Source organism: Rhinatrema bivittatum, chromosome 4 (assembly GCF_901001135.1).
Source record: "Rhinatrema bivittatum chromosome 4, aRhiBiv1.1, whole genome shotgun sequence".
NCBI lineage: Eukaryota > Metazoa > Chordata > Amphibia > Gymnophiona > Rhinatrematidae > Rhinatrema > Rhinatrema bivittatum.
Window position 1 is genome coordinate 475,483,084 of NC_042618.1, and position 19,660 is coordinate 475,502,743.

General features: G+C 53.0%; 1 protein-coding gene across 5 annotated transcripts in view; it reads right to left on the minus strand.

Annotated features, from left to right (window-relative positions):
* Positions 1 to 19,660, minus strand: part of DYRK4 (dual specificity tyrosine phosphorylation regulated kinase 4) — a 246,022-nt gene that overhangs the window by 58,328 nt on the left and 168,034 nt on the right. For 4 of the 5 annotated variants that reach the window (XM_029597287.1, XM_029597285.1, XM_029597286.1 and 1 more), the window contains 3 exons: positions 15,123 to 15,206; positions 12,808 to 12,960; positions 11,476 to 11,617 (listed from right to left, as the gene is read on the minus strand). In XM_029597287.1, the coding sequence (XP_029453147.1) occupies positions 11,476 to 11,617; positions 12,808 to 12,960; positions 15,123 to 15,206 (379 nt within the window). The remainder of the gene's footprint in view (positions 1 to 11,475; positions 11,618 to 12,807; positions 12,961 to 15,122; positions 15,207 to 19,660) is intronic. The other variant, XM_029597284.1, reaches the window with a different exon arrangement.

A 19,660-nucleotide genomic window follows, 5' to 3' on the forward strand; every position in this document is an offset into this window, starting at 1 on the left:
GTGAAGCCTAGAAAACGTTGTAACGCTCGAAGGCCTACTGGCTGAGGCCAGTCACGGATTCCCTGAAATTTCTCCGGGTCCATTGAGAATCCACGATCAGAGATGATGTATCCCAAAAAGGGTAAGCGATTCCGCTCAAGCAGATATTTCTCCAGTTTTGTGTACAGATGGTTCTCTCTCAGACATTGGAGAACGATGTGGACGTGTTCACGGTGGGATTCTAAGTCCTTAGAGAAGATCAGAATGTCGTCGAGGTATATGACTACGAAATTGTACAGGAGATCTCGGAAGATTTCATTCATGAGGCGTTGGAAAATGGCTGGAGCATTACATAGCCCAAAAGGCATTACCAAGTATTCATAGTGGCCGTCTCTGATATTAAACGCCGTCTTCCAAATGTCATCAGGTTGGATGCGTACCAAGTTGTATGCACCTCTCAGGTCCAGTTTGGAGAAGATCGTGTCCCTTCAAGGCGATCGAACAGTTCGCTAATGAGGGGTAGTGGGTATCGATCCTTACGAGTTATCGCATTGAGACCCCTGTAATCGATACAGGGATGTAGTCCACCGTCCTTTTACTTCACGAAGAAGAACCCTGCTCCTGTGCGGGAATCAGATGGACAGATAAAGCCTTTCTCTAGATTCTCTTTAGTATATTCCGACATAGCCTAAGTCTCAGGCTGGGACAATGGATAGGTTCTGCCTTTGGGGGGCTTAGTGCCCGGCAGAAGTTCAATAGAACAGTTGAACTTGCATAATGGAGACAAGGTATCCATTTTCTGCTTAGAGAACACATCGCTGAAGTCAGAATACTGCGGCGGTAAACCTGGAAGGGTAACTGATTTCAAGACGCGTATCACGGGGGATACCGGGTGCAGACAAGTCTTTTGGCATTTTGGGCCCCACTGTACCAACTGCAGGGTCTGCCAATCGAACTGGGGTTCATGGACCTGGAGCCAAGGTAACCCCAGGATTAACGGATGGGTTGAGCATTTTAGGACGTAGAAGGATGTCTCTTCCTCATGGAGGGTACCTACAGTGAGATGGATCGCCACTGTCTAGTGAGTAATGAGACCTGGAAGATGTTCCCCCTGAATAGAGGCAATACGAAGACTCATCTCTAGGGGTTGGAGAGGTATCTTCAAGAGTTTGATGATGTCGTCCGAAATGAAACTACCGCTCGCTCCGGTATTGATGAAAGCAGTGGTCACAAACTGTGGGCCTTGATGCCCAGGGATACAGGAAGCAAGAGCTGAGGGCCAGAAACAGTTGCGTCTAAGCTCGGGACCCCCGCCGGGCTCAGGCGTTGCAGTTTCCCGGATGGACAGGGCAAAACTGCAGATGATGTCCAAAAGTGCCACAGTAAAGGCAGAGCCCTTCCTTTTGTTGACGGAGATTTTCGGTCGGAGACAATCGCCCATGATTCACTTCCATAGGTTCTACCATTGAGGAAGGTGATGGTGCAGGAGTCTTCGCTGGAGTGCAGGGTGCACTTGTGGGGCGTACTGGAGGAGGGCGTGGAGCCTTTACTTCTAGGTGTCTTTGCCGGAGGCGATGATCAATCCTTCCAGCAAGGGAGATCAAGTCTTCTAGAGACGTGGGAGTCTCATGGATAGAGAGCTCATCTTTCAGAGCACAGGAGAGTCCATCTAGGAAGATGGCTTGCAGACAATCTTCTTGCCACCCAAGTTCTGTGGCCAAAGTCCGAAACTCCACTGTGTATTCAGAGAGGGTCCTTGACCCTTGACGGAGGTGGATTAAGCTATGACTGGCAATAGCCATACGACCTGGGTCTCCGAAGGTCTGCTTGCAGAGGGCAATGAAGTCAGATAACTTGGATAGGATAGGATCAGAATGTTCCCATAAGGGAGAGGCCCATACCAGAGCCTTTCCTTGCAAATGAGACAGAATGAAGGTGACTTTAGTGATCTCCTTCAAAAACAACGAGGGTTGCAGGGCAAACTGCATAAAGCACTGATTAAGGAAGCCATGACAGGAGTGTGGATCCCCATTGTACCTGGGGGGTGCAGGAAGTGCCAGTGTGGCTTTGGGAAGCATAGTGGCCGAGAGGCCCACCAGGTTGGCCACTGCTGTATCTGAGAGTGCAGTTCTTCAACCGAAGAGGCCAGCGTCTCTAAAGCTTGATGATGTTGTTCACTGTGGTGGCCAGTCCTGGTAGGGCCCTGGAGGTGGGAGACTCCGCCGAGTCCATGGCCTTGGCAACCTGTTGCGCTTGGGGGTGGACCCTTGTCCTGGGACAGAGGTGGAAGGCCTCCTGAAAGGGAACAGGAGGTAACTTTGCCCCCAGGGGGCGGAGCACTGGAGGAGACAGAGGCTAGGAGAAGCTTCACCACTGGAAGCCCGAGGTCCCCCTGGGAGGAGCCCATAGGGACCCGGGCCGCTTAGACTTAGGTGGACCTTGCAGGGTCTCCTAAGAGAATGAATGTCCGGCGTGCCCACGGAGACAGGGGGAGCGCGATCGGGTTCAAAGGTGGCTGCTGGTTGGAACAGGGAGAACCAGAACAGAGTTGGTGATGACAAGGCGAGGAACAGAGCCAAAATCTGGAGACGAGGTCAGGCAGACAAAGGTCAATGTCCAGAGGTCAGTCTGAGGGATGGTCAGTAATGCAGAGGTCAGGTACCGGAGGTCAGATGAGGTCAAAGGCAGGCTGGAGTCTTGAGCCAGGTGGCAAGCAGGCAGGCAGGTCAGGAACAAGCTGTGGTCTTTGAGGCAGGCGGCAGGCAGTCAGGCAGGTCAGGAACTAGCTGAGATCTTTGAGGCAGGTGGCAGGCAGGCAGGTCAGGAGCAAGCCGAGGTCAGTACCAGTAAGACAGTCCGAGGGTACTAACTGGGTAGGCAGACAGATGAACACAGGAACAAGCAGGACTCAGGAAATAGGCTGCAGGAACAAGTCAGGAACAGAACTGGAACAGAAGGATCCTGGAACGAGACAAGGAGCAAGCAGGAACAAGTACAAGCGCAGAGGCAATCTCAGAACAAACCGACCCGATTGCCAAGGCAAGGAAGCAGAGACAGGAACTTCCTTAGATCGAGGTATCAATCAGGGTGCGCCGCAGAGCTTGGACCCACCCTTGGCCCTACATGAGTTCGGGCAGTCCGCGCGCGCGTATGGGCGAGGCTAACATGGCCGAAGACGCCCAGCCTCGGCGTGAGGCCTGGCGTGCCATGGAGGGCCCGGCAACCGCCGCCGCCACGGGACGCCGGGGCCTGGCAACTACCGCGAGGGAGGTCGTCCCGGAGCCCGCTGTGGAACCATGAAGGTGAGCAGGACCGCGGGACGGCCGCGGGCGGGGCGCGTAACAGTGCTGTATTGAGGACTGGTAACTGTTATCCAAATAGAAAAAGGTGCTCTTTAACACAGCCATGAATGATCCAGAAAAGGGAATGGCGACGGAGGTGATAAGACTGGCAGAAAATGCACAAAATTATTCAAAGCTGATAAAACAGCAGCAGATTGCGAGGGACTGCAGAAGGCCCTCGTGGGCCTGGGAGGCTGGGCAACGGAATGGCAGAGGCAATTTAATGTGGAAACGTGCAAAGTGCTGCACACAGAGGAGAATAATCCCAAACGCAGGGACACAGTGCTGGGTGGGTTCTGCACCGGCAGTCACCACCCAGGAAAAGGAGCTCGGGGTCCTTGTGAACCTGAGCTCGGTGTGCAGTGGCAGTCAGAAAGGATGATCCAAAAGGGAATGGAGACTAAAACGAACATTATCATACTGCCTGCTTGAGTACTGTGTGCAGTTCTGGTTGCCCCACCTCAAAGACAGAGAATTAGAAAAGGTGCAGAGCAGGGCGACCAAAATGCTACAGGGGATGGAGCATCTCTCCCGTGACGAGAGGCTGTGCAGGCCAGGGCTCTTTAGCTTGGAAAAGAGACGGCCGAGAGGGGACATGATGGAGGTTTATAGAATCATGAGTGGGGTGGAAGGGGTGAATAATGGCCGATAATTTACCATTTCAAATAAAACCAAAACACGGGGCCCTTCCATGAAACTAACAACCGGCAGATTCAAAACCGATCACAGAACGTGCTTTTTCACCCAGCCACAGAATCTGCTGCCAGAGGACGTGGTGAAGGGGGAGAGCACGGCGGGGTTAAAAGAGAGTCAGACAAGTTCCTGGAGGAAAAGGTCCGTCTCGCATTATTAGCCAGAGAGACTTAAAGAAAGCCATTGCCAGTGGCAGGAAATAGATCTTTTTGGGACCCGACGGGTTCTTGTCACCTGGACCAAGCCCCAACAGAGCGAGAGAATGCAGGGCTGGATGGAGCTTGGTCTGGGACGCAGCGAGGCACGAACGTTCGGCACACACAGCGGGAAAGCAAGAATGAAGGGCACGCACGCGCACACGCAGACGAATGTCACCCTCACGGTCGCCTGTTATATACAGGGGAAGACCGAGCAAGAGCTGCTGGAACGTGGAGCTTACTTCCTTAAAAGACTAATGACTTTCTGGCATATTGCACTTTGCCATTTTGCCATTTTGTAGTCTCCCCTGGTTTGTCTGTTAAACCCTCCCTGTGTTGTTCTCTTTCTCTCATTTGGTTCTTGATGAAGACCCTTGACCTAAGCTGCAGGCTGGCTGGAACGTGCCTGGGTCGGGGGAAGGTGTCAGCTGTTTCCTGCACGCCTTAGCAGGAGCATTGACGCCCACCCATCACTTCCAAACCCTGACTAGACCTACGCGGCAGTGCACGGATACGCAGAAGAGACAGCCCTGCTCCATGAAGCATGCAGCCTAGTCGAGACAGGCGGACAAGACAAAGAGAAGGCTTAGGGCATTTATTTATTGTAATCGACAGGGCTATGATCAGGGAGAGCCAGGGTTTCAGACGTAGGAGATGGGTCTTTAAGAGGGATCTGAATAGGGGCAGGGAAGGAGCGTGATGTTCCCGCCCAGGAAGGATGTTCCGGGCATTCGGTGCAGCAAGGTGGACGTGGCCGGGCGGGGAGCTGGTGACGGACAAGGGCGGCTTCTCTGATGAGCAGAGATCCTGAGGGCGGGGGCAGGGAGGAGCCACAGAGTGAAGGCTCCTGTAGGTGAGCAGGAGAAGCGCCAGTGCAGTGACTTAGGAAGAGGGATTGAAAGATTTAAAAGCAACCTTAAAAAAAAGTGGACTTGTAGGTAGGATGAGAATATGGCCACCAGCCCCTTACTACCTCTCCTCCTTTATCTCTCCCCACACCCCTCCTGGTGACTCCTGCTCTTGTCTTTCCCTTCCTCCACTGCCAGGCTCCCCACTCTGCAGTTTCCAGCTTGCTGAGCTGGTGCATCCTGGCCGTCTTCAAATCTCCCTAAAAGTCCCATGCACCTGAGGCTGCCTTTAAATGTTTGGAAGAATTCAGATGGAAAGCATGCCGCTGAGCTGCGGGCTCTCTTATCCTGCCAACCCACATTTCATTTTGCATCTATCCTACAGATGGGCACGGTGGCCCTGGCGGAAGGCAGGCTTCACAGGGGGACGAGAGTGGTAGTCCAAGCGGAAGGGAGGCGAGAGATGCAGCGGCAGCCTAGCAGGTGAGGGGAGGGCACCCTGCGCACAGGCTGTATACATTCCTAGACAAACTGAAAGAAAATGACTTCTTACCTCGTAATTTTCGTTCCTGTAGTACCACGGATCAGTCCAGACGGTGGGGTTATGTCCCCCGTCCAGCAGATGGCGCCAGAGCAGAACTTCTGAGGGTGCTGCTCTACAAGCCAGTGCGCCCTCAGCGTCCTCTCAGTGTAGAGAATATCAAAGCCAAAGCCAGATAAATGTGTATGGGTAACACACAAACTCTTATCAAACAACTGATATCGAACCAACTTGCAAAAGGAACTGTGGAGCGAAGCCCCTGGTCATAGGTGTGAAACAGCGGAATTGAAGAAACAGAGACAGAGGTTGGTTTGAGCAGTAAACCCCCCAACTTTTCTGAGGGAGGGCGTCTGGAGTGATCCGTGGTACTACAGGAACGAAAATTAGCAGGTAAGAAGTAATTTTCTTTTCCCTGTACGTATCAAGATCAGTCCAGACGGTGGGATGTACCCAAGCGTCCCTAAAGAGGGTGGGACCGAGACAGTCCTGCTCGAACTACCCTGTCCCCAAAGTGGCCGGAGGACGGCGACTGAAGCTGTAGCTGGTAGTATCACGCGAAAGTATGCAGAGACTTCCAGGTCGCAGCTCGGCAGATCTCCTGAACGGAAACAGACTTGACTTTCTGCCAAGGAAGCAGCCTGAGAACGAAGAGAGTGCGCTTTTACCCCCATCGGGGGCTCCCTACCCTCTCCAATATAAGACGTTACAATGGTCTCCTTGAGCCAGCGAGCGATGGTTGTCTTTGTGTCCTTATGACCTTTCCGTGGCCCTGACCAGAGGACAAAGAGATGATCTGAGAGACGAAAGTCATTGGTGACCTCCAGGTAGCGAAGCAGTGTGCGCTTGACATCAAGCCTTCGGAGATCCCGTGAGTCCTCCGTCGAAAAGGAGGGCAACTCTACTGTCTGATTCAAGGGAAAAGCCGAGACCACCTTAGGGAGAAAGAAAGGTACAGTGCGTAATGACACCCCAGAGTCAGTGAAACGGAGGTAGGGTTCTCTGCATAGCGCTTGCAGTTCGGAAACTCAACGCGCAGAGCAAATGGCCACGAGGAAAACCGTTTTGAGAGTGAGGTCCTTGAGGGTAGAGGACTGCAGAGGTTCAAAGGGAGGTCCAGCGAGGGAACGCAGGACCAAATTGAGGCTCCAGGAGGGACAAGGAAACTGGACCGGAGGCCTCAAGTGCTTAACTCCCCGAAGGAAACGAACTATGTCAGGATGAGAGGACAAGGACCTGTATTCCTGTAAATGAACCAAGGACCCCAGGGTCACGACCTGGACCCGTATAGAATTGTAGGCTAGTCCTTTATCCATGCCGTCCTGAAGAAACTGGAGGATCTGAGGCACCGAAGCCGCCCTCGGGCGTGTAGAGAGTGAAATGCACCAGGACTCAAAGACTTGCCAAACACGCACATAAGTGATGGAGGTGAATGTTTTTCTAGCCTTAAGGAGGGTCGCGACTACCGGATCCGGGTACCCCCGGCGTTGAAGGCGTCACCTTTCAAAAGCCATGCCGCAAGACAGAAGTGTTCTGCCTGGTCGAAAAATACTGGTCCCTGGTGCAGGATTCGCGGCAAATGCCCCAGGCGAAGCGGTCCGTCCACCGCTAGGATGATTAGGTCCGCGAACCAAGGTCGGCGTGGCCACTCCGGCGCTACTAGGATGACCGGACCCTGGTGACTCTCTATTCTTCGGAGGACCTTGGCCATTAGAGGCCAGGGTGGGAATACATAAAGCAGAAGATGAGGGGGCCAAGGGAGAACCAGTGCATCCACTCCTTCTGCGCCGTGGTCCTGTCTGCGACTGAAGAATCTGACCACCTTGGCGTTTTGAGCAGTGGCCATGAGATCTAAGTGGGGAATCCCCCAGCGTTGGGTGAGAAGCTGCATTGCCTCCTCGGAGAGCTCCCACTCTCCTGGATCCAGATGTTGTCAACTCAGGAAGTCTGCCTGTATATTGTCCACCCCCGCAATGTGTGAGGCTGCCAGATGGGATAGATGTCTCTCCGTCCAGGCCATCAGACTGTCCATTTCCAGGGAGACTTGTTGGCTCCTTGTGCCCCCTTGACGGTTGACATACGCCACCGTGGTCGCTTTGTTGGACAATATCCGGACCGCTCGATGCTGGACGAGCGGGAGAAACTGTTCCAGTGCCCTTGTTTCCAGCCGATTGATGGTTCACGTGGACTGTTCCTGTGTCCATAGCCCCTGGGCCAATCTTGACTGGCAGACTGACCCCCAGCCGGTCAAGCTGGTGTCCGTGGTAACCACCACCCATTCCGAAACCTCAGGGGCATTCCCTGAGTCAGATGGAGCGAGTCCAGCCACCATTGGAAGCTGTCTCTGGCTCACTGGGGGAGCGGGAGGACAAGCTGATAGTCCTGAGACACCGGCTTCCAGCGAGAGAGTAGTGCCCTCTGTAAGGGGCGTAGATGTGCGAAAGCCCAGGGTACGAGATCTATGGTGGACGCCATGGATCCGAGGAGCTGCAGGTAATCCCAGGCCGTGGGGGCTGGTAGAGCAGAGAAGCGATGTACCTGCTCCCGAATTGATTGCGCCCGATCCGAACGCAGATAGACCTTGCCCTTGGCTGTGTCGAAGCGCGCTCCCAGGAAATCCAAGATCTGCGAAGGGAGGAGGGTGCTCTTGGACAAGTTGATGACCCAACACAAGGATTGGAGAAGTTGTACCACTCGAGAGACCGCTGCATGTCCCTGTGTGAGAGTCTTGGCATGAATGAGCCAATCGTATAGATACGGGTGAACCAGAATGCCTTCTCATCGGAGGGCTGCCGCTACCGCCACCATTAACTTGGAAAATGTTCGGGGAGCGGTCGCAAGACCGAACGGGAGCGCTTGGAATTGAAAGTGCTGTCCCAGGATCTTGAATCGAAGGAATCGCTAATGCTCTTGGAAAATGGGTATGTGCAGGTAAGCTTCCGTCAGGTCCAGCGACGCAAGGAATTCCCCTCTGTGGACCGCCGCTATCACGGACCGTAGGGTCTCCATTCTGAAGTGGAGAACTCTGAGTGACTTGTTGACCATCTTGAGATCCAGGATCGGTCGAAAGGAGCCGTCCTTTTTGGCAACCACAAAATAGATTGAATAGTGGCCGGAGCCCACTTCCTGTGGGGGTACTGGTATGATGGCCCCAAGACCTAGGAATCTGTCGAGGGTCTGGCAGACCGCGAGCTGCTTGTGCTGAGATCTGCAGGGGGAGAAGAGGAACCGATCTCTCGGGGGTCTTACAAATTTCAATGCGTAGCCTTGCCTTAAGATGTCCAAGATCAACTGATCCGAAGTGATGTGGACCCACTCCTCGTAGAAGAGCGAGATGCGTCCCCTGATCCTGAGGGTCGAGGAGTGGGACACTCTGGCATCATTGGGCGGCCTTGTTGGCAGTCCCTTGGGCCACCCCATCCCTGGTTGGTCTGTGGCCTCAAAAGGACCGAGTCCACGACTGAGACCTGGCAGAGGGAGGCCGGAGTGTCGTCTGCCTGGTGGCACGGGATCTACGCTGCGTCCGGAAGCGGTTTCTGGTGGGATTAAAGAACCTGGGGCCAGAGGACCTGGGTCTGTCCTCAGGTAACCAGTGTACCGCATTTTCCCCCAGAAGCTTGATGATCTGGTCTAGATCCTCCCCGAAGAGAAACTTGCCCTTGAACGGCAGGGATCCCAAACGCGCCTTAGATGAGGAATCCGCCCACCAGTTTCGGAGCCACAGGAGACGTTGTGCCGAGACTACCGAGACCATTGATCTAGCCAGTACTCTCACAAGGTCGTAAAGGGCATCAGCTCCGTAAGCGACAACTGCTTCTAGGCGGTCTGCCTAGTAAGCTTCCTCGGGTGGGAGAGCCTGCGAAGTCAACAACTGTTGCACCCAGCGAAGACCCGCCTGCTGTGCCAGGGAAGTGCAGAGTGCTGCCCGAATCCCAAGAGCGGAGACCTCAAAGACCCTCTTGAGGTAGATCTCCAGCTTCCGGTCCTGCAGATCTCGCAGCGCCGTGCCCCCAGTTACCGGAATGGTTGTATGCTTCGAGACTGCCGAGACTGCCGAGTCCACCGTTGGGACCTTGAGAAGGTCCAGTAACTCCTCAGGGAGGGGATAGAGCTTTTCCATCGTCCTGCTGACTTTTAGGGAAGATTCGGGTGCATCCCATTCCCTGGCTATCAGTTGCATAAAGATGGGATGGGTAGGGAAGGCTTTAGCTAAGGGGCGGAGGCCCGCTAGGACGGGATCCTCCTTCTTCCCTGACGCGGAGGGTCCTGGTACTTCCTGTGGCGGGTCAAGGTCCAGTTCCTGAAGGATATGGGGAATGAGGTCATTTAACTCTTCTTTCTGAAAAATGCGCAAAACTCTTGGGTCGTCACCTTCTAGCTGGGCCGTCAGAAGGGGGTCATCCAGACGCTGCAGAGGATCCGCGGGAGCTGGATCGGGCCCTGGAGAAGCACCCGCTGTCGGGGGGAGTGCCAATCCTATCTGGGAGGCCCCTGCCGAGGATACTGACGTACCGGACCCAGGGGTATCCTCCACCCTAGGGACCTTGAGCGGTGGAGGTGCTGACGCTGGGTCAGGAGCATGGCCCATGCTTGCCATGTATGCGTGGTGCATTAATACCACAAACTCTGTGGTAAAATGAGAGGGCCCCGCGGGGGGGCAATGCAGAAGGATCCCTAGGCTGCCCCCCTGGGACCAAGGGCTGTACCGGGGTCAGAATCGGGGGTGAATTGTCCAGGAGATCCTCCATCTCCTCTCCCTCCGGTCCTGCACACGCTGCCTCCGAAGCCAAAATGGCCGCCGTTCCCGCCATAGACGGGATAGGGGCCGACCCAGCCAGATGCAGGCGCGCCGCAGCGCGCGAAGAAGGCTGCCTCGTCGGCAGCGAGGTGCCCTCCCCACTAGGGAGGCACCGCGAACACACCCCCTCGCGGGAGAGCCGGGACCCCGGCTCCCCGCAGGCAGCGCAGCGCTCGGATTGCGGCATACGCGCCGCGATTGAAACAACAAAAAAGAGGGGGGTCCGCGAGGTAACCAGTGCCGCGGGCAGCAGGGAAACGCGTCTGCTGTGCCCCGGCCCCACTGTAGAGAACTTGCTTTCCCCTGTCGGCGGTCCCGAGGAATGCGCGTCTCTGGACCGCGGGCCGAATCGCGGCACGGGGGAGAGAGGCTAAACCCGTCAGCGATCACCCCCGAAGAAAAGCAGGTCCAGCAACCTGGAAAAAGATAAATAATTCCCAAGAACTTACCCCAAAGAGTGAGAGAGAAGTAAAGGAAACAGGCGAATCCCAAGCGCAGAGCTGACTGCAAGTTCTGAAGGGGCAGTGCTTGAGAAATAAACTGACCTGCCTTTTTGTTTTTTTTGAACAAACTTGATTCACCAACCAAGAATCCTACGGAATAGAACAGGGAAAGAAGAACAAATTGTAAGATCCCAGGGGAGCTAAGGCTCCCCAGCTCCTACCTGCTGGAGTCAGAAGAATACTGAGAGGACGCTGAGGGCGCACTGGGCTTATAGAGCAGCTCCCTCAGAAGTTCTGCTCTGGCGCCATCTGCTGGACGGGGGACATAACCCCACCGTCTGGACCGATCCATGGTACGTACAGGGAACAGGCGATAGTGGTTGTGGGGATCATTTAAGGTTAGCGTGAAGCGCTGGAAACCCGCGAGAAGGTGCCACAATGAAACGGCGACACCTTCCTGAAACACAGGGGCTTTCGAAGGCCATGCCCGTGGCCGGAGGCGTCCCCCAGGCCCTGCCGTGGCCCCTTCTCACGCCGTCTGCAGAGGAGCCCGATTGCAGGGCAGCCTCGCTGGCTTTTGACACGACCCGAGGGGGGGGGGGGGGTCTCCCGCCGAGTCTCAGCACGTGGCCGGGTACCTGACGCTGACAGAGGCAGCTTGTGACCCTCGAATGTCTGCTCTTTCTCTGTCCTGCTGGGCTGGACTTTTGTGCTGGCTTCTGGCAGGTTTTCCGAAGAATTCAGATGGAAAGAATGTTGCTGAGCTGGGGGTCTGTTTTCCTGCCAAACCCAAATAAAAAAAAACAAAACAAACAACAAACATGGGAATTGGATTTAGCATTTATTCCGGAAGGCATCATTACAGCAGACGGCAGGCGCATCCCACCTGACGCCGCCGCTGCCCACAGACAGAACACAGAAAAAACGTTTTTTTCTAGGGAGCGGGCGGGAGGGGGGGAGGGATTTACCTTTTCCTTTCGCTTTCAGGATCCAAAAGAAAGGAATTAAACAGAATACTATGAAAGGCCTGCCAATTTAAACAGGAATCTTGGACATTTTAACCCAGAAGTACATTTTCTACAAAGGAGAACCTTCAGGACATTCCCCTCTCTCCGTGACCTCGCCCTCTAACCTGGCCAAAGGCAGCGGCGGCGCTACAGTGCCGGAAGCCTCTGGAGCTCTGTTTCTGTTTCTATCTTTATTATTTAAGCTTGTTTTGTTGTTAATGGCACATGCTTTCAGTTTTTATTTTACTGCAAATCACTTTGATTATATGCATGAATGGCGCTACATCACATTTTAATAAACCAAAAGTAAATAATTCCTTCGCTATGTTCAAATGCTGATTTGTCCTGAACTCTAGTTCCCTGCCACCCACACGACTCTTGAAAGGGGACCAAATTAAAGAGTCCCATTTCCTGCATGGGCTTCAGCCACGCCTGGGGTCTTGGGCCACGGAAAGGGGCCCTCGTGGGCTGGACCACTAGCTCAGCGGCAAGTGATGTTTGCTGCCGTGTGTGGCAGGGCCCTCGTTTGATTCCTGGGCTCGGCTTCCCCCTCCCTGAAACAGCCGGGACTTGGGGATACCTCGGAGGCTGCATTCACAGTCACTGGGTTGTTGGGGGAAGGGAGGGAAGACCGAGTCATTGCGTAATGGCGACACCAAGTGGCCAGGCTTAGGACTCGCGACAGGAGGGCTTCAGAGGTGCGCAGCAAAGGAGGCTTCATTGGGAGGGGGGTGGGGTGGGCATAAAACAGGGGAAAACCTGCATAGTTGTGAACGTAGGTTCACGCTGGGCCAAAGCAGAGGAAGAGAAGAGCAATTTCTTAATCAAACAAGGTCAAGATAAAAGTCCATATAAAAATGCAGCTACAAGCTCTGCATTCAAACATCCTTGTCAGAAGTCAGACTCAGCATGTCCACGTGGGAGCCATAATACTGGGAAACAGGAAGCAGAGGCCCCTCTTACCTGTGTCACTACGTGTCCGTACACATTCTGCAAATTCCGAGTAGTTATGTGAGGAAAGATGTTCTCATGAGCATGAGGCTTTGCGGTGGCGACCAGGCTGGGCTTGGCGGGAGCATCCAGGTGAGGAAGTGACTTAACAGTGGAGCTGAATTTCTAAGGCAAAAAAAAAAAACGGTACATGTGCAGTTAGCAAAGCGCGACTCGGAAGAGGCGGCCTCCAGCGCTGGGACCTGGGAGCTCCAGAAGCAGGGAGCCAACTCCGGCCGCGCGGCGGGCTGCCAGGGAGCAGGCGGGAGAGGGAAGCATGGCCTGGCCCCTGAGTACAGGAGGGCACCAGGGATTTCTGGGCTCGAAACCCTTATTCTGCTTCTGCCCTTCTCGGTGACCTTGGGCAAGTCATGTGAACCAAACACAGCCATTTTAGAAAAGGATTCATAACACGACCAGTTGTTTCGTGGGCCGTGTAGCCCAAACCAAGCTCTCAAGTACAGCACAGTGTACCAATTTCTGTGCAAACGCCCTTCTAGCGTCCTTTCACAGCCTGTGCACACACAGATTTTCAGGATAGCTTATACAGTCTTGCTTTTCTTAGAGAAATGCACTAGGGAAATCAGGATAAGTCCCAGCATGCTTATGGGGGTAAAACCAGGACCGGATCGACCTTTCCTGGAAATCTGGAGCCGGCTGGCCGCCCTACGTGTACAGCTGACAGTCCGGAACAGCAGTGCTGCGAGTGTGTGGGGGGAGGGGGGGGGGGCGTCCGAGCAGGCGCTGAGGTCACCCGCACGGCGCGACTAAGGTTGAAACTTGCCTCGCTATTGCTTGCTGGCTGTGGGGATCGTCCCGGGGTAAGAAGGCACGTGCCCTGGCTTTCTGGCGTTAAGTATCAGTCTGGGGTGGCGGGGGCTCGAAATGGCCAGCCCGTGGAGGTGGCGGAGGGCAGGCGGCGCTGCCACCGATTTTGGGGGGGGGCAGAGGGCACGGTTCGGCTAAAAGGTATGGGGGAGGGGGGAGCTGGGTTGCAGACGGGAATCTACCGAAAGCGGAAGGGATCTGACTGGGCAAGTGGGCTGAGTTTGGCCTTTACCTGTGCCCCTGTGTAACAACGCTGTCATGGAGGGAGGTGAGGCGCGCTGGGATCCTATCGCTCAGGAAGGCACATGAACCAATGTCTTATTTCTTAAATATCCTGGAGGCTCAGCCTGCGGGCGGCGTATTCTTTTGGCTGCAGTAAGACACCCGCTACCCATTCAGCAGCCCTCCCACCAGTTACTACAGCAGGAGCTACGTCTTATCAGATAAGAGTGGCGCATCATGCAAGCCCGGCTGAAGGAGTTTCGAGGTGAGCAAAGGTTTGCCCAGCACAAACCTCTAGCCCACCCCCCACCCCCCTTAACAGAATTACAGGCTCCTGAACCAGCAACCATTAAGTTATTATCAAGAACCTCGACATTTTGCACTGCTAGTTGCTTTAAAATTATTATTTTTTTTAACATTTAAAATCACTGGGAAGACAAATTCCCCATCCCCCGACACAGCGGACTGGTCCATTTCTGTTCCAGTGCAAGAGTGAGCCGACGGTAAGCGCCGGCTGAAGGTGCGCGGCTAATTAACCCCAGCAATCTTCTCACAGGCCGTATAATTATTCAGACTCTAATGGGTCTGCAGTTGCAGCTTTCTCAACGCTTCCGCCTTCTTCTACGGCCATGAAAGATGCCCTGAGCTCGGACCATCTGCCTTACGCCCAGCCCGCACAGGAAGATGTTTTCAATCAGACGAGACGCTTAAGAGCATCCCCTGTGACAGCTGCAGACCATCAGAGCCGAATTCTTTTTCCAGGAACGTCAAACCTTAGAACCCTCCGAGAAACCAAAAAAAAAATCCGATCTGCCGGCGACACCCCCCCCCCCGAGCACAGCGGGCCCTGTGCAGCTAACACGAGAGCAAGGCTCCCGTCACTGGGCCCGCACGGCACAAAGCCCAGCACTGGATGTGCCTCTCACAGGAGCTTCCACCTGCCTTTTTAAATTTTTTTAAAATTTAAAAAAAAGTTTTTTTTAAATTAAAAAAAAATTTTTTTTTTAATTTTGTTTTTTTTTTGGCGATGGGAATTTGCTGAAATAAATGTGGGGAAAAGAAGCAGGGGTGAACCCAGATCTGCACAGGATAGCTCCTTTCACAGCAAAGGAGTCCCTGACGAGAGAAGCAGACAGAGGCTGTGCACCATAGACACCCCCCCCCCCCCGATGGGAGCTGGACGAGCAGGTGCCAAGGCGTGACGGACAAGAGATGACGCAACCAGTAAGTATCTCTACCTGCCGGTACAATTTGTTAATGCCCTGGTGACCATTCTCCTGGTGTGGCAGTCGGGAATGAGTGAAGGCGTCAGTGTGGACAGGCTGAAAAACAAAAGGAGGTCAGATTGCATTTCTCGGAGTACGCTGGAGGTTTACCAAATTCTAGTGAAATCACCTCCGCCCTCTGCAGCCCCCAGACATGGCCCCCATCCCATCCCAGCTCCTCCTGGTGCCCTTCTCAAGCACCCAAAGCCAAGGGCAAAGCTAGTGCCCGCTAGAAGCAGGTGAGCCCAAAATCCAGCGGGTTTCACCGGGGAAGAGGGGGGACGGGACGACTTTGTCGATCACAAGCCAAAATTACATGAAAAAGGGATGAAGAAAAAAGCGCTCTGCAGCTCCTCCTTATCTGTGCCCATCAGGCAAGTCGCTCTTATCTGTCCCCCCTTCTCCTCCATGGCTGAACCTCAGCTTCTCTCTTTTCCTCTTCCCTCACCGAACGCCCACCACGGCTTTCCTGGGCAGGAGCGTCGTATGCTCCTTCTTCCTGTACCACATTCAAATCCCGCCACAAACCTCGCACTTTGAGGGCTATTTTTCATACTTAAACTCCGGCCCTCGCTGATCACGGCCTCCCCAAGTAAAAAAAAAAAACCCCAATCATCTCTGATATGTCTGGACTAGATTTGTGAGCTCCCTGGGGGCGGGGTTGATCTCCCGGGCACCTGAGCGTCTTGCAGCACTAGAGTGTCTTGTTCTGCTGTGCGTCCTGTAGCACTATAGCTAGTTAGTCAGTTAGTCTATCTGAGAAATCACTTCATTACCCTCTTGCCCACTGGGTAGAGTAGGTAACTGCCTATCAGCGGCTGCCCGAGGGGCAGCGGCCGCTCTGACTCTGTGCAGGGGTGGGCTGAAGGGGCACCAGCCTCGTACTGCCACTTTCAGCTGCACCATGGCAGGGGCAGGGGGAGGGCAGCCAGCTGGGTGGGGGTATAAATCCACTTCCGTGCCTGCTATAAAGGATGCCTCCAAAACAAAGGAAGGCAATTTGGTAAGAGCAATATCTGAGTGAGGCTGGCTCTGGGAATTACCCACCAAATCTAGCCGCACACATCCTTTCATGCGGGAAACAGCGCAAGTCTTCTTTCATGTGTGGAGACATTTTGCTTGAAATTTCATGCACTCAGCCTGGGTAAACGTACATGCAAGCAGGACATGCACACAAACGCCTACCCAGATATTGGGCAGGCAATATTGCTAAAGGTTATTTCTGCATGTAAAACACTGTCCTGATTCTGTGGTGGGGCCGTGTGCGAGAGTGCGTGCAGAGCTTGCACTACCGCTGCCTGTGCTGTGTACATCTTCTGCCACGTGCTGTGCCTTGTATGCTGTACGTGACCTGCTGTGCTGTGTACATCTTCCGCCACGTGCTGTGCCTTGTATGCCTGTATGTCACCTGCTGTGCTGTGTACATCTTCTGCCACGTGCTGTGCCTTGTATGCTGTATGTGACCTGCTGTGCTGTGTACATCTTCTGCCACGTGCTGTGCCTTGTATGCTGTATGTCACCTGCTGTGCTGTGTACATCTTCTGCCACGTGCTGTGCCTTGTATGCTGTATGTGACCTGCTGTGCTGTGTACATCTTCCACCAAGTGCTGTGCCTTGTATGCTGTATGTGACCTGCTGTGCTGTGTACATCTTCTGCCACGTGCTGTGCCTTGTATGCTGTATGTAATCTGCTGTGCTGTGTAAATCTTCTGCCACGTGCTGTGCCTTGTATGCTGTACGTGACCTGCTGTGCTGTGTACATCTTCCGCCATGTGCTGTGCCTTGTATGCCTGTATGTCACCTGCTGTGCTGTGTACATCTTCTGCCAAGTGCTGTGCCTTGTATGCTGTATGTGACCTGCTGTGCTGTGTACATCTTCTGCCACGTGCTGTGCCTTGTATGCTGTATGTGTCCTGCTGTGCTGTGTACATCTTCTGCCACGTGCTGTGCCTTGTATGCTGTATGTGTCCTGCTGTGCTGTGTACATCTTCTGCCATGTGCTGTGCCTTGTATGCTGTATGTCACCTGCTGTGCTGTGTACATCTTCTCCCACGTGCTGTGCCTTGTATGCTGTATGTGACCTGCTGTGCTGTGTACATCTTCTGCCACGTGCTGTGCCTTGTATGCTGTATGTGACCTGCTGTGCTGTGTACATCTTCTGCCACGTGCTGTGCCTTGTATGCTGTATGTGTCCTGCTGTGCTGTGTACATCTTCTGCCATGTGCTGTGCCTTGTATGCTGTATGTCACCTGCTGTGCTGTGTACATCTTCTCCCACGTGCTGTGCCTTGTATGCTGTATGTGACCTGCTGTGCTGTGTACATCTTCTGCCACGTGCTGTGCCTTGTATGCTGTATGTGACCTGCTGTGCTGTGTACATCTTCTGCCACGTGCTGTGCCTTGTATGCTGTATGTGACCTGCTGTGCTGTGTACATCTTCTGCCATGTGCTGTGCCTTGTATGCTGTATGTGACCTGCTGTGCTGTGTACATCTTCCACCAAGTGCTATGCCTTGTATGCCGTATGTGACCTGCTGTGCTGTGTACATCTTCTGCCATGTGCTGTGCCTTGTATGCTGTATGTGACCTGCTGTGCTGTGTACATCTTCTGCCACGTGCTGTGCCTTGTATTCTGTATATGACCTGCTGTGCTGTGTACATCTTCTGCCACATGCTGTGCCTTGTATGCTGTATGTGTCCTGCTGTGCTGTGTACATCTTCTGCCACATGCTGTGCCTTGTATGCTGTATGTAATCTGCTGTGCTGTGTACATCATCTGCCATGTGCTGTATGTGACCTGCTGTGCTGTGTACATCTTCTGCCAAGTGCTGCGCCTTGTATGCTGTATGTGACCTGCTGTGCTGTGTACATCTTCTGCCAAGTGCTGCGCCTTGTATGCTGTATGTGACCTGCTGTGCTGTGTACATCTTCTCCCACGTGCTGTGCCTTGTATGCTGTATGTGACCTGCTGTGCTGTGTACATCTTCTGCCACATGCTGTGCCTTGTATGCTGTATGTGACCTGCTGTGCTGTGTACATCTTCTGCCATGTGCTGTGCCTTGTATGCTGTATGTGACCTGCTGTGCTGTGTACATCTTCTGCCACATGTTGTGCCTTGTATGCTGTATGTGACCTGCTGTGCTGTACCTGAAGACTGGAGGGTGGCCAATGTAACCCCAATTTTTAAAAAAGGCACCAGGGGCGATCCGGGTAACTATAGACCAGTGAGCCTGACTTCAGTGCCAGGAAAAATAGTGGAAACTATTCTCAAGATCAAAATCGTAGAGCATATAGAAAGACATGGTTTAATGGAAAACAGTCAACATGGATTTACCCAAGGGAAGTCTTGCCTAACAAATCTGCTTCATTTTTTTGAAGGGGTTAATAAACATGTGGATAAAGGTGAACCGGTAGATATAGTGTATTTGGATTTTCAGAAGGCGTTTGACAACGTCCCTCATGAGAGGCTTCTAAGAAAACTAAAAAGTCATGGGATAGGAGGCGATGTCCTTTCGTGGATTACAAGCTGGTTAAAAGACAGGAAACAGAGAGTAGGATTAAATGGTCAATTTTCTCAGTGGAAGGGAGTGGACAGTGGAGTGCTTCAGGGATCTGTATTGGGACCCTTTCTGTTCAATATATTTATAAATGATCTGGAAAGGAATACGACGAGTGAGGTTATGAAATTTGCAGATGATACAAAATTATTCAGAGTAGTTAAATCACAAGCGGATTGTGATACATTTCAGGATCTTGCAAGACTGGAAGATTGAGCATCCAAATGGCAGATGAAATTTAATGTGGACAAGTGCAAGGTGTTGCATATTGGGAAAAATAACCCTTGCTGTAGTTACACGATGTTAGGTTCCATATTAGGAGCTACCACCCAGGAAAAAGATCTAGGCATCATAGTGGATAATACTTTAAAATCGTCGGCTCAGTGTGCTGCAGCAGTCAAAAAAGCAAACAGAATGTTAGGAATTATTAGGAAGGGAATGGTTAATAGAACGGAAAATGTCATAATGCCTCTATATCGCTCCATGGTGAGACCGCACCTTGAATACTGTGTACAATTCTGGTCGCCGCATCTCAAAAAAGATAAAATTGCGATGGAGAAGGTACAGAGAAGGGCTACCAAAATGATAAAGGGCTTGGAACAGCTCCCCTATGAGGAAAGGCTGAAGAGGTTAGGGCTATTCAGCTTGGAGAAGAGATGGCTGAAAGCGCATACCCCTTTGAAAATCTGCCCCTAAGTAAATTTGATTAATAGCAGGTAATGGACTTCTCCTCCAAGAACTTATCCAAACCTTATTTAAACCCAGCTACACTAGCTGCACTAACCACATCCTCTGGCAACAAATTCCAGAGCTTTATTGTGCATTGAGTGAAAAACTGTTTCCGATTAGTCCTAAATGTGCTACTTGGGGGACAGCTCAAGATGGCCACCGCACAGTGAACATGCAGGCACCTCGGCTCTTAGAGGATTTTCTGATTTAGCCTTATTTGCCTTTGC